Source organism: Vanellus vanellus (assembly GCF_965231255.1).
Source record: "Vanellus vanellus genome assembly, chromosome: 11".
NCBI lineage: Eukaryota > Metazoa > Chordata > Aves > Charadriiformes > Charadriidae > Vanellus > Vanellus vanellus.
The window spans coordinates 13,252,919-13,267,812 of NC_138916.1; the positions used below are offsets into that span (position 1 = coordinate 13,252,919).

The 14,894-nt window shown below is 39.1% G+C and overlaps 1 protein-coding gene across 1 annotated transcript in view; it reads left to right on the forward strand.

The window, feature by feature from the left end:
* Positions 1 to 1,131: 1,131 nt before the first annotated feature.
* GALK2 (galactokinase 2) overlaps positions 1,132 to 14,894 on the forward strand; it is a 51,706-nt gene continuing 37,943 nt past the window's right edge. The window contains exons 1-5 of the mRNA XM_082489001.1: positions 1,132 to 1,234; positions 3,829 to 3,917; positions 5,313 to 5,436; positions 10,898 to 10,988; positions 13,855 to 14,001. Coding sequence (XP_082345127.1) covers positions 1,182 to 1,234; positions 3,829 to 3,917; positions 5,313 to 5,436; positions 10,898 to 10,988; positions 13,855 to 14,001 — 504 coding nt within the window. The 5' untranslated portion in view covers positions 1,132 to 1,181. The remainder of the gene's footprint in view (positions 1,235 to 3,828; positions 3,918 to 5,312; positions 5,437 to 10,897; positions 10,989 to 13,854; positions 14,002 to 14,894) is intronic.

The window sequence follows — 14,894 nt, forward strand, 5'->3', positions numbered from 1 at the left end:
CGGCCCCGGCCGCTCGCTGAGGCTGGCGGCGGTGCCCCGGCCTTCCCCCGGTGCGTTTGCCTCACGCCGTGCTGCTGCAGCGTTTACATGGGCTGCCTTTACCGCCAGCCAGTAATAACGTGGCAGCAGAGTTAAAAGGCTTACACAGTAAGAAACCCTGACTTTCTAAATATTTTTATCCACTAATACCTGCTGCTGCCTTCAACTTGAGCGAGGCAAAACTGCCGGGCAGACAAGCTTTGCCTTGCCACAGTCTCCACGGGGCCTGTGGTTCTTACAGCCTCTGAGAATTCACACTATTCCTGTTGTCTGTGTTGTTCCGGTTCCTGACAGTTTTTTTTTTCTTCTATGACTACTTCTAAGTCTTTTCAAAAAAGGGTTTCTATTCTGCCAACCTACTAATCAGGAGAAAAAAGTTTTACCTCAGAAAGATGTTAATCCACAATGAAATTACCACGTTACTAGGCTTTTCTCAGTCCAAGCACTTAAAAGCACGAGCTGCGTATTAGGGGCCTTAAGAGATACACGAAAACGGACAATAACAACGAGTGAGGGAACTTGTAAACACTGAAAACTGAGTTGAAAAACTCAGTTCCTCAAAGGAATTGCAGCCATTGATCTTGGGGGGTAAACAGGAGCTGTGAGACTGCGTGTCTGAGGGAAGCTGGCAGAACCACACACCAGAAAAGGGGGAAAAAAAAAAAAAGCCGTAGGGGATCGCACTGCCAATTTATTGTGCATTTTGCCGGAGAACGGGCACTGGCCCAATGCACAACGCCGGGGGTGACTCCAACCCCACAGGGCCGGGGGCAGTTTTTGAAGTTTCTCTGTTGCCAGCTAAATTCTGTCAGGAATGAAGGGGGAAAAAAAAAACAAGGCCGTTTCCCTCACGCGCCGCAGCGGCTTTCTTGTCACGCCGGGAGCGTGGCGGGCGAGGAGCCGAGGGCAGAGCGGCTCCACAGCCCGCCAGCTGGGGGGCCGCGCGCCGCCGCCTCAGCGCTGCCCCATCGGCGGGCTCAGGCCCGGGCCCGGGCCCGGGGCGGGGAGGAGGCCTGGCTGCCAGCCCCGCCGCCCGGAAGGAACAGACGGTGGCTGCCTGTCTCGTGACCGCGGTTCAGCCGGAGCCATCGCCACATCGCGCCGCTGCCCGCCTCAGCCAGGGGCTGGCGAGGGAAGCCGCTATGGCGGCAGACGCCCCCGGCACCCTGCCGGTACAACTGGTGGAGCAGCCCAGGTGGGTGGGTCGCTCCCCTCGGCTCCGTCCCCGCAGCGGGAAGCCATGTAGGGAGCCCGCCGCCGTTTATGCAGGGGCGGGCGGTCTGCAGGCGGGGACGGGAGGTGGGAGGACAGGTAGGACGGTCTGTCGCCGTGACCCCGGTGCCAGGGGTTGAGGGGGTTTTGGCTTGCGATACTTCGTCTCCACACAAATAGAGTGACGCTGGGATGCTGTGCGGCCCTGCAAACACCCATGCTCCCACATGGGTCTAGGCCTACTTCCATTTGCCCGCCGGTAAGCGGGCCTGGGCTGGCAGAGCGGCCCGGCGGCCGCCTCCTGGTCACCGGCCCCTCCTGCTCCTCCACCGAACCCCGCTCCCTGCGGCCCGGGCGCCCCCGCTGCCTCTCGCACAGTGCTGCTGTGGCCTGAGGGGGAATAGTCCATTCATCTTTCCTCCTAAAGTTTTTTCTTTTTCCAAAATTCTGGGGATACTGCTTATCCTCTCGTCCTTCTGGCTATAAAAGAAAAGCCCATGGGGCTCCCCGGAACAGCGCAGGCCTGGCCCTGCGTTGCTATGCCCATGGCACGTGCCAACACGTGCTATTTCCCCACGGGGCTGCACTCGGTGTGTGGAAGTAGAACGCACAAACAGTTCAAACGAACCTTTTTACCTGTGTTACCACTAGAGAAGGATAGCTTTTTAAAACTTTTGTTACTTGCGTAAGGCTGCGCTGTGCTTCAGTCTAAGTCATGCGGAAAGGACAAGTCCCCAGCATTTCCAGACTGGGATGTGTGAAGTTGTGAGGGATGCCTTTGCTTAACACTTATGACAATCATCTTTGATGTAGGTGCTTAAAATGCAGCATGCATGCTGCAACATCAAGGCCAAAGCCTGTAAATAGCCTTTCATCAGGGCTACTTGTAAAACCCACATTAAAAAAAGAGATCAATCAGCACTTAGATAAACATGCCCCTATGACTGCTCTGTTTGTTCTTAGTCTCTTGGTACCAACACCACTGTAAAAATATCTGTGAAACAAAGCAGCATTCTAAATACTGACACAAAAAGGAATAAAGTTAACAGCTAGAATTCTGCCAACAGATTCCCCCATGGATTATAACATTATTAATGTGATCTAGAAAAAGGATTGTACAATGCAATGGCATAAATTGCTTCTGCTAATTGGAAGAGTGATAAACTAGTCTATACTAGGGGAGATTATAAGAAGGGGAAATCATACAAGGACTTCATACAGCTTTGTTACTGGGCAGCAAGATGGAAAAGTACTGAAAGATCTGTTTAAAAAAATCACAACAAATAATATTTTGTAGCTTTCCATCTAAAGAAATCTTACAAAACATTTGAATGTATGTAGCTGGACAGTAACACAGCTTTTACAAAGAAGTACAAACTAAATAATTGACTGTGAAATTTTGTAACATCTGTTTCTCATTGCTGTCTCCTTACTTACGCTTTGCATTAACTAGGCTTCCAGTTATAGTTTTAGACTAAATGTAGAACCCCACTGGGTTCCTGTTACTGGATTTTTGTTAGTAGACTGAAAACCAAAAAAAAAATTGGCTACATGCTTTAAAGCCAACAGGGTATACCGGTGAAATATCATAAGTCCCATTTTAAAGATTATTTTCCATGTATTCTTACTGCTTTTTCATCATTTTAGTCTGTTGCTTACATTAATGAAAGTTAATGGGTTAGTGTGCAAGCTAAGTTGCTTTAAGGTAGTTTTGAAGCGAATCACTATCCAATTTCTTATGCCTCACTAAGACAATGGCTTAATCTCTTCTTGTTTGCCCGCTTTTCTTGCATGACACAGTAAAGCATCCCAACTTTGCAAACACAGGGTGGAAGCTAGGTACTTTTACAGTCTTAGGAAATAAAGCAATATGCCAAATTTTTCTTTGCGTTGGAACTTTCAGTGGCATATCTAGCACCTCCAAATGGAAAACCGGAGGAACATTCTGGGAACTGTTGTTGTAAACCTGTAGAGTAAATACTGTCTAAATAAGTTGCAGGGATAGTCTGAAGTTTGGAATTTTAGTTCTCTGTATACACATTTGTACAGAAATGGAGTAGCGTGAGATTAGAAGGCAGCAAAACTTAGAAGAAAATGCATTTGCTCAGGCCTGGTGCAGTCAGATCTGACTCTGAAGGGAGTGCCTCTGCGTGTATGTATGTGACAAATCCCAGTGTCGCAAACAAGCCATTGGTCCACACTGCCTAATTCTTCCTCAATGGGAAACAGTTTTACAGAGCTGTGACATAAGAGAGGTAGGTGGAGGCCAGGCAGCTACATTCCCTGCTTCTGTCTAGAACCAACCTAGACAGAGGACTTAAAATAAGGCTCCTTCTATCATTTTCAAATGAACATACATACGCATTTCTTAGAATATTGTAAATGGAGTCTTCTCTCACAATCGATGCTATGTGAAGAGCAAAAATAAGCAGCTTAATGTCGCTCCTGATGTAACAGAGAAGACTCCACGTAACTCAAAAAGTTAAATCAAATTTCACCAAGAAACATTTCAGATGACAGAATTCCTGCCTTTTATGCAAATGTAGTCCTTCTGAATGTTTCTATCCTGCCTTTCAGATTGCAGAAGCTGAAGGAGATGTTTATATCAAAATTTGGATCAGCTCCCAAGTTTTATGTTCGTGCACCAGGGCGAGTCAACTTAATAGGTAAAAGAGAAAAACTAATCTGTTATTTTCTCTGCCATCGTGGAAGCCTAGTAGTTTAAAACATAGACTTGAAATAATGTTGGTCTTTATTTTTTTCAGAGAAGTTGTTTGTGATAAATGGAAAAGAGAATATAATATTTTACTAGCTTTTACTACACCTCATTATAAACAACTGCACACTCAAATATCAGTTTTCGAAAAAAACATTTATAGACAGTAGTGATGGTTTTGAAAATTGGAGTAAACTGCCAGCTTATGGTTGGATAACCATAAGCCATTCTTTTGAAAGGCTTTGGAAATCTAATCTAAAGTAGTTGATGAACAGTTAACATGCACAAATGTTTATGCACAAATTAAATTAATATTTTTTTTTCTCTTTCATTATAATTTAAGTTACCAGATATAACCAGCCACACAGCAACGCATATGATAAAGCATGAAATGTTTCTACCATCATCTCTTCTTCTTTACTCTTCCATAGAGATGTGTCCACAGAACTTAGAACAGTTGGTTGTGATTCACTGGCAGACCTGAGAGACACAATTATTTTGTATTTAGGATTTACTCATATTTCTGTGGCAGCCTTATTTTCGAGATTTCTCTATCCATGTTAGGATTGTGCTCTTCCTAGAGCTCAATTTCTTGTCATAAAGTAACCTTACGCATTTGAAGACGTTTTAAGTAAAAGGATCCTGCAAAACAGGGGTTTAAAAATTACTTAGTCCATTGTGCAATTAATGATAATTTTGATCTTGGTATTGTGTGAACATATCATGTAGGTTAAATAGACAGCATATGCTAACTGGGAATTATTCCCAAGAGAAGGTATTTACTACATAGATTTTCTATTTGAATGTTACTTTATGTGTTGTATATAACTGTACTAATGATGATTTAAATATCATTATTATCTTCCTGGGAAAAAGTCCAGAAATTTTATGAAAAAAAAAATTCCACCGCAAGCCTTATGTAGTGGCTAATGAATCACCCACATGAGCAGAGGAAATCACATAATGAGGAGTCATGTGCTGCCTTTATCTCTTACAGCCATCAGTTAAATGTGATTAATTTAACTTATTTTTTTGTATTGTCACAACAGGGTACAAATAATGTGGCTGTTCTCATTGTTGGACAATAATCTATGTAGTGTTTCTTTAATTTTTATAAACCAATGTTAAAACATGGAGATTTATAAACAGATGCAATAGAAGAAGAGAAAAGAAGAAAGAACAAAATTTTTATGCAGTAATATGAAATGCAGGAAGTGCACCCCAAATAAGAGTTAAGATGATACAGATTGTCTTGTACAGTAAACACAACCCCTGTAGAATTCCTGTTACTGTTATTCTAGAAAGAATAATTCCAAAATATTTGAATTTTCTGTTTATTTGGTAGGAGAACATATAGACTACTGTGGTTATGCGGTGCTCCCTATGGCTATAGAACAAGATATACTGATTGCAGTAGAACCTGTAAAAACTCAAGTTGTGCAACTGGCAAATACCAATTCTTTGTACTTGTAAGTAATTACTTTGTTTATTCACTAATTTTTATAAACCTCTTTATGCAATTGCAGTACAGGTTAACTTTTCAGAGATCTGACAAACTTCCATTGTAATATAGAATTTAATTCTGTAAAATGAATAATATAAGCAGATGGAATCCCATTGACTATATGCTGTGCATATGAGTTTAGAGCAATAGGTTCACTGCTTCTGTCTCCTACCCGTTTCTTCAGATTTCTTTTGTGAGGCCTCTGATTTTTCAATTTTTCTAAAAGTGCAATCCCGTCTTCCATTCTTTTAGCTCATCTTTCTTGATGTAATCCCCACAATTGGCAGCAGTTCAGTTTCTCCTGAAGAAGGGAGTGAAATGTTTTGTAACCAATTACTGCATATGTAAGCTAACACTCCCCTGCTCTGGAGAACCTGGGGCTGTATTTTCACAACACAACAGCTTTAGCAACAATCCTGGCTCAATCTGTAGTCCCTCTCTTCAACTTCCTCCACAGCTGCTTGTTCACAGAATCATAGACTAATTTAGGTTGGAAGGGACCTCTGGAGATCCCTTGTAACCATCTTGATGGCCTTCTGCAGGACTCCCTGCAGTTTGCCAGTGTCTTTTTTGTATGGGGAAACCCCAAAACTGGACGCAGTATTCCAGCTATGGTCTCACAAGTGCTGAACATAGGGAAATAATTCTGCCATTCTTTTCAACTTCAGCCTCATTTTTCTGCCTCTTTCCTTGTAAAAGACTGATATTCGTGTGGTTGCACAGCAGTTCAGATCAGGTCACTCATCCACATGAACTTTTGTGGGCATTTCGCAAAAATCAGAATCAGCACAAGCCTAGTTTAAGCCATTTTTATTAAGTCATTGATTTAAGCACAGAATATGGCAGGACAAGGACAGGAACATATTGCCAAAAGTGGGAACTATTTAAGCATATATTCCTGCTTAAAGCTCAGTTTGTTATAAAAACACGTTCTGAGCTGCTGCCTGTGACTAAAGCAGTTGAAAGGAATTTTTACTTCCATCGTAAGTATAAATACTCAAATATTTTTCACACACTTTGTGGAGTATGTTTTCACATTGTAGATGGGCTGAATTAAGAGTTTACTCCTTTTACCCCTAGTCTCCCTGTCTGTGCTTCTAGCATTGATCCACCCTCTGCCTTTTACCAGGTGTAGTACTTGTCTGATATTAAAGTGCAGTATTCAGCCATTTTTTGCCTGTTTAATTTTCTCTCATTTTAGTGAATTGAATTTCCATGTACTCAGCACTAAAGCTGACCTGGGGTAAACAGTGGGAACATGCAGTGGTGAGCAGGGGGAAAGGAAATGGAAGACAGGAGTGGGACCTCTCCCTTTCTTTAATAGCAGCCTCTGACAGGGCTTAAGCTGTATTGTAAAACCATTCTGCAAGAAGCGATGGTTCCAGAATTATAATAGCTTTGATTAGGAAAAGTTGTTATAATGGATGCTAAATAAAGCAGTAACCAAAAGGTAAACATTTTTAATTGGTCTTTAAACTTTGGCACATTACATTGCAATTGAAATGGCCTTTTCCTATGGTACATACAGTTCCTACCAAATCTAGAATTACAGCCTTTGAATTCAAATTGCATACACAGTCACTATAATTTTATATCTGCCCTGGTTTCAGTTTGAAATCATATGTTTTAAACCATAAACCAAGAAGAGGTCTCAGAATATGGCATTAAGCATCTCTGTTTTGTTGAGACACTGTTGCTTAAAAACAAAGCTAAAACATGCCCATAATTTCATAACAAAGAAATACTTTTCAACACTTTGAATGTTACACCACATAACAAAACTGTTGACAGTATATCCTTTTTTCCCAGCCTGCTACACTAGTAGATTTATGCCTGTGGTGAATGCCTATATATATATATATAGGCCTTTGGCAAACAAGGACTAACCATAAGCCTCTGTAGAATCGCTATTTCCTATTTCATTCTTGTTTTGTGAACTGGTAAAATGTGTAACAGTTCTGTAGCCCTCTTCCACCCTGATAGTTCATATTAACTTTTAGGAAAAACAGGACAGAGAACAGATTGCAAGAAAAAACACCTTTGTGTTTTTCATCATAAATCATCCCAACTGATCAGATGCCTTTTATATTATTTGAGCTAAAACAGTATTCAAAAGTTATAGTCTTTTGAAGTTCCCGATACCTCCCTTTCACATAAAATCTTTGTAATTGAGAAGTATGTGCACAGAGAATACCTGACATGATGCTTCTCAGAATGCCTTCAGAAATACCAGAGGATGATAAGTATCAATCGGTTTCCATCTCATGGCAAAACCTGAAAATATTTTTTTAAAAAAATCAGATTATTACTTTTTTTTTTTTTTTACAGAGGACTCAGATAAACTAACAGATTGACAAGACAACGAAGTTCTGTGAGAAAGATCCAAATTTGTCTCCCCAAAATAAGGATTAATTACTATTCAAGCAGTAAAAAACACCTCAGTTGTCTTTTTTTTCACACTACTCAAAAAACTCACCTATTTTATTTATAGAGAAGAATTGGAATGCTTATATCTAGCCTTGGAGGAAGGGCATGCATTCTCAAGAATCCTTTAAAACAGGCTGGAACAGATAATATCTATAATATATAATATAGTATTTTTACTTTATGGGTGTTTTTCCCAATTTTTTATTTTAATTTATTATAAAGTTCTTATCTTAAACTGCCTACCTTCCAGTGGGGGGATCAAAGGCAAGACTGAAGATTTACTGGTTTAAGATAAAGCTTGGGCATTTAGGAATTGGTTTTTATAACAAATTGAATGTGATAACACAAAAATAAGACTTCAGGATTCTGGGGATCTTGACAATCCCACATTCTGTGTTTGTATGAATTATGTCCATATGAAACCTGCCAAATACAAAGCCTATTTTTCTTTCATTTTCTATGCTAGAAGATTGCATAAATGAGCAAAATACATTTTAAGAAGTCATTATTTTAATTTATCTTGAGAACCAGTAAATATAATCATAGTATATGTCTTCTTGTTCATTGAAGTTTTACTTTGTCTGCTTGTATAAAAAGAATTACGAAGATAAAATATTTTAGAACTCTTTTTTGAGGTAAAGAGGACTTCAAATTTGCTTTCTAGTAATCACTTTTACATATTGATTTCTATCAACCTTGCTTTTTTACAATAATAATTTAGGACTATTATATAAAACAAGCATAAGCAAACACAGGATTTTTTTAATCTTTATCACTTTTGACAAGTATTTTCTATTTGCTAAGTACTTTTTTGTTTTTATATTATATTCAAAAGCCATAAGCAAAGTGATGTTATTGTATTCTCTGGAAGATTGTTCTAAATACACATGAATCTCAAACTGGATTAATTTCCAGCTATTCTCAGACTTTACTTGTATTGTAATCTCAATACTCCCTTTCCGATCTTTTGTGTTGCTCTACAAATCCCAGTAATTTCTGACACTAACTTTGTACAATTCTTTGATGCTGCATTGTTGATAAAGTCCTGTAAGTGGCACTATTTTGAAAGTTCAGATTGAAAGACAGTAACTTATATGTTAAACTATACACTCTGATATTTTTGCACTGTATTGAATGTTGAAATTGAATGTATAACTGACAAAATGGTAATTCTAAGTTGATACTTAAAGTGTGAAATCTGTCATGTAACATTGAGCTAGGAATCAGTTGTAGACTGGTAATACAAGTGGAGTAGCTCGCTGCAGCATAGCTAGCATTAGACCATATGAAGAGCAGTCAGGATCGTGGGTCCATTTTTACATTGATTGTCAGGTTTGAGGGTTGCGTAACACAAAAATTGCAGCCTTTCATTGCACCAGATAAAGTGAAATTTTCAGCCTTCATTTGAAGACAATTATATTACTGTAAAGATGCTTTATGTATATTAGTGTAACTGTTTCTCCATAGGTAACAGGAATACTTTACCATTAAAAACACCTCCACTCTGGTATTCATTACAGTTATTAACTAGTGATATTATTTTGGATAAAAATAAAACCAGCACATCACTAACCTAGTTTACAGGTTAGTGATCACTAACATAGTTTACAGATATGGACTGGGACTAGTGTGAGAACAAAAAATTCCGTCCACTTAGTTGCAGACTGTCTACTGCTGTATAGTTTCTTGAAAGTTCTTTTATTCCCATTAAACCTAAATATTTCCAGGGAGTTCAGCTGCCTCTGTTCATATTGTTTGGCAGACCTTGCCTTGTAAAAACACAGCTTTGCCTGCAACTTTTGAACAATTTTTGTTAGCTTTTCTTGACATTCTTTTCTCTTTCTGTGTTGGGCATCTGCTGTAATGACATCAGGTAGATGTGATTAATGGGCATTCAATAGTATAGACTTCTAAACAATCTGCACTTGGGTCTTTTTAGTCTAGAGAAAAGAAGATTGAGGGGGGATCTTATTAATGCTTACAAATCATTAAAGGGAGGGTGCCAGGGGGATGGGAACAGTCTTTTTTCAGTGGTGCCCAGTGACAGGACAAGAGGTAACGGGCACAAACTTGAACGTAGGAAGTTCCATCTTAACATGAGGAAGAACTTCTTTACTTTGAGAGTGGCAGAGCACTGGAACAGGCTGCCCAGAGAGGTTGTGGAGTCTCCCACTCTGGCAACATTCAAAACCTGCCTGGATGCTGTCCCATGCAACTTGCTGTAGGTGACCCTGCTCTGGCAGGGTGGATTGGACTAGATGATCTCCAGAGGTCCCTTCCAACTCTGACCATTCTGTGATTCTGTGCACTTCTTGGTGATGAACACATGCTCCTCTGAGGCGTCTGCACATCACTCCATGCCCATTTTGACAACACCTATCTGTAGCATGAATTTCTTTAGGAACATTCAGGCTTACCATTTTTATTATTGAAATGAAGATGAAGGAGGAGAACCATTATCTGAATTATCCTGGAAGAAATCGATAAACTATTTTAAACTAAATTATTTTCATAATATTTTGTAAAAGACATAATATAATTTTGCAGCAGTAGGCCTAGTTTAGTGAAGTGCCATTCAGAGCAAAGGTAATGAAGAGGAATTCCTGAGCTGGGATTACCAGAGTCTGAAGCGTATTTAGCTCTATTCTAGGTTTGGTAGATACAATTATTTAGATTTTCACTTCTCTAAGAGATCAAGAGAACATACACATGTGATGGAAGGCATGCTGCCTTAATTACAAATGCCAAAGGCAGTTTAATTTCTGAATTTATTTAATGACTTCTATAACTTAAGCAAAAATTCTTATGCTTCCATCTAAAATATCCCTATAGAATTGATTAATAAAGAAGATCTGTGCAAAACCCCTTGAAAAACATTGCACTGAAAAAAATTAACTTCGAAATGTTTTTGTTCATCAGCAGGTGGCACTAATAAGCCATGGTTTTTCAAACTAAGTTTACTGACAAGTTAAAGCCTCAAAGTTTTTCTGTTTTTGCAGGGATTTCAGTACTAGTGTTAATAACATTCAGATTAACAAAACCAAACCTCAGTGGCATAACTACTTCCTGTGTGGACTGAAGGGTATTCAGGTAAGCCAAATCCATTTAACTTATGAAATTAATGTAGAAGTAAAATATGACAAGCATAATCTATTCACCCTCAAAATACCTTCCTGCATTCTATCGCTTTTCTTGACATACAATTAAGTATTTTGATGTTAAAATTTGAAAAGGAGACACAAGTGGGTTTGTTTTAAAATATTGCAGAGCACTATTTTAATTTTTATTACATAAATTACAATAGCAAATTATTACTTAGTAAAGTCATGATCAAACTCATTATCAAGATCGCATTTCAGTATTTTTAAGTTAAAAAGAATGCATTACATTGAAACAATCTAATTAAAATTTGCTTTTAAAAAGGTTTGGAGGCTTGTCTTGTCAGGACACAAAGATCATATTTTTGTCCCCTTCCTTTGGAAACACTTTAAAAAACATTAATTTCCATTAATGCTGGAAACCTACAACTTGTGCACAAGATCCAAGTGAAGCTGACTTACGCAGGGGGCAAAAGAAAACGTAAAAAGTGAACAGCGTACAGAAGAAATATTCCAGTAAGAACCATTACTTATCCAGATTTTCAATGCGTAGAATTTGAATGGTAGTTTCAAAATTTCCCAAGTTAAGAGCGCAGCTATGCAGGAAACAGCACACTTACGGTAAAGGCAGGAACACTGAACAGACAGACATTTTCCTGTCTGCTCATGTGAGCTTTATCTTCTATTTTGTGAGCTAGCCTGTCTCCAGACTGACTTGAAGGCTGAATTGCTTGTGAAACCAAGTGCTGCTGATCGTCAGTATTGTCCTGGGAGGCAGCCTGAACTTACAATTGAGGCTTCTTATAAATCTCACCTGCTGTTTGCAGGTGATTCATGGCCCTTTGAGGAAGAAACATGGTGACTTCTCAGCTCTGTGTCAATCCAGTGATATTTCTGGAAGAGCAGATGGGATAAACAGTGACGGCTGGGTCAGAAACAGGTCACCGCAGCCAGCCAAATTTAAGGGTAAATGTACTTTTTAAAGCCCGTGAAGCTTGCCGCAGGATAGGCCATTTAGGTCGCCCCAGAGGATGATCCAGTAGATAAGGACTGCAGACAGCCAACAAAGCCTGCTTCAAACCTGCCACCAGAGTCATCAGAATACAGTATTTGGAATAATCAGTGCCACAAATCACTTTATTACAAGCCACAGTTCTTAAACAGACCCCTCCCCCTATGTTTAGACCCCAATAAATTACTTATGTTTGCAGTAACATGAGTATTTTCAATTTTGTATTGCTCAGTAACACAGGCATTTAAATTGCATTGACTGTAGAGATATAGATTAGGTTTCTTTACAATATATCCTTTCTTATATTAAGGCTAGCATGACCAATTGACTTTATTTATTTTGCAGTCTGCTACTGAGATTTGTTTCCTAAGGACAAGCTTTTATACTTGAAGGTTAATTTGCAAAGCAGGTTTGCAGCCTCTAGCCCTGGCAGAAAATAAGCATAAATGTTACAGACTTAAGAAATGCTGAAATACAAGTACTCAGAGGGTCCAGTGGGATAATCTGTTTATATTAAGTTGAACATGCTATCCTTTTGGGACAGAACTGTTGCAGAACTTGGCAAAGTCCATTTTCATTTTTGAAACTGAAGTACATTTTCTATTTAAACATCGCGTGATAAGTTTGCAAGTCTGATTCACATTCAAGACAATCCAGAAACTGTGGATCAGTTTCTGGTTACTCAAGCATTTTCTGTTTTTGAACAAGCCTGTCTAGTGTTCTTCATGAAGGGGCATGGGCAGCAATAGTATTTCAGGTATGAATTGCCTTATATTTGTAGAACGGGGAATTTAAAATAATTTGAAGTGATGGTAGAAGTCATTAAAGGAGGCTCTTTGTGTCTGCTGATCTCTACCATTGGTATTTATAGTTGAAGTTGTTTCAGGAAAAATAGAAATCTTTTGAAGGTGGGCGTTTCTTTATGGAAACTGCCATTTTTTCTGATTATTGACTTGGTAACATCGTTTATTGACATATAACGCTGTATCAGAATGTAGCTATTCATATACTCCCCATATACATTCAATGATATTTTAATAAGTACTGCATGTTTATTTCAAACTAACAACAGAAGGAAATTTATATTAAAGTGATTATAAATAAAAAGACAAAGCAACTAAAGAGTATAATTAAAACAGTATGTACAAGAAGATTTATGACTTCTGGATGAAATATATTATCTGTGATATCTATCATGTAGGTAAAAATATTTTAAACCTTATTCTAAAATTAGCATGACAGAGACTATCCCCGCTGGTAGGTATGTCTTTGTGCCTCCTGAAGCATAATGTCCTTCAAGTACCACCGTGGGTGCTTCAGGAGGTAGGAGTGTCTGGCTTTGAATACAGCTGTGTGGCTACTAGGTCCTCATCAGCATGATGTGGCTCCCTAATACCACATGCCAGCACTAGAAGTGAAGCATAAAGTGGACCTTATGCTCTTCAGGATGCCTTAAGTGAGGAGCTATGGAGAAAAAGCCAAAAGTAGCCAAAAGGTGGTACTGTCACCACAGCAGCTCAGAGCAGAGCTAGTTGCTGCAAAACCCACCCACGAAGCTTGGTAAATTCTTGGGCGTTTAGCCCATATTGAATTCTGCTTGGGGTACAGTTCTGTCAGCTCATATATGTTTGTGTACAGGAATTGCAGACATACCTTTGGCTGAAGCCCTACCATTGGCTTTGTTCTTAAGGAACAGAATGAAAATTTTGCTTTATTTTGGAGATACCAGAAGCAGGTCTTTGGTTCCAGCAACTCAGCAGAAAGATTCTCTTTCTAAGTATCAGATAATTGCAAGCCTGAGCCTGTCTGTACTTGAAACTGAGATTGTTTATTTTTTCATTGTTAGGAACATTTTGGTCTTAATAACCCAACTGGAATGAATTGTCTGCTAGATGGAACCATTCCTCCAAGTTCTGGTCTCTCTAGCTCCAGTGCTTTGGTGTGCTGTGCAGGACTCGTGACACTAAGAGCTAATGGAAAAACCCTCTCTAAGGTAATTTACTGTAAAACACGAGAGTGTCAGCAGTAAAATTCTACTTAAAATTAAATATTGTTAATGCCTGTAAACATTAAAAACACGATACAATTGTTTTTGCAAAGAGTTGTTGGATATAAACTTAAGATATTGCACAATTGAGCAAACATCTTTGGCCAAATTTTGGCAGGATTTGAATTTGGCAAGAAAACAGGCTTACATTAAAGCTGAAAAAAGGAGCATTATTGTAAGCCTGTATTTTGGCCAAGCATCAGGTCCATGCCTGGACCAGATGTGCTATCTTCAGGCCAGGACTGAGGATATATGTGCTGAAGCATGTGGACCACACCCCCGAGGCCTTTACCCTCTCCCTGAATGACTTTTCATGGCTTTAACAGCAGAGCATCTGTTGGAGGCCTGTGGAACAATTTCTTGATAAATTATATAATCAGCACAAAGTAGAGGTAAAATTCTTCCATCTGACTCTCCTTATTCTCTTCACAGTTATTTTGGAATGAATGTATTTACAATCCAAAATGTATTCCTCACTTTTTTAAACAAACATTAGTCTAAAGACAAACCCCAAGTATGTGACCTGTTAGCAGTACAACTGTTAGTAGAATTTGGCTCATGTAGTACAAATTTCTGGAGGAATCATGGTCCTTGAAGGTGCCATATGGGAATGAAGTTCTCTCCAGTAAAAATGTCTGGTTAAATGAAACTAGGGTCTTAAATTAGAACATTGTCAGGAAGAGAAAAGAACAGATCTAAATGTGACTGTGATGCATATTTGTGCCTATTGTCTAAAGCAGGCATTCCCAAATTGTGGTACAAAGCCAACTTAAAGTGGTACATGATGATGGCAGCTGTTAACTGTGCTTGTATACAAGCACTTATCTGAGCCGTGAGGT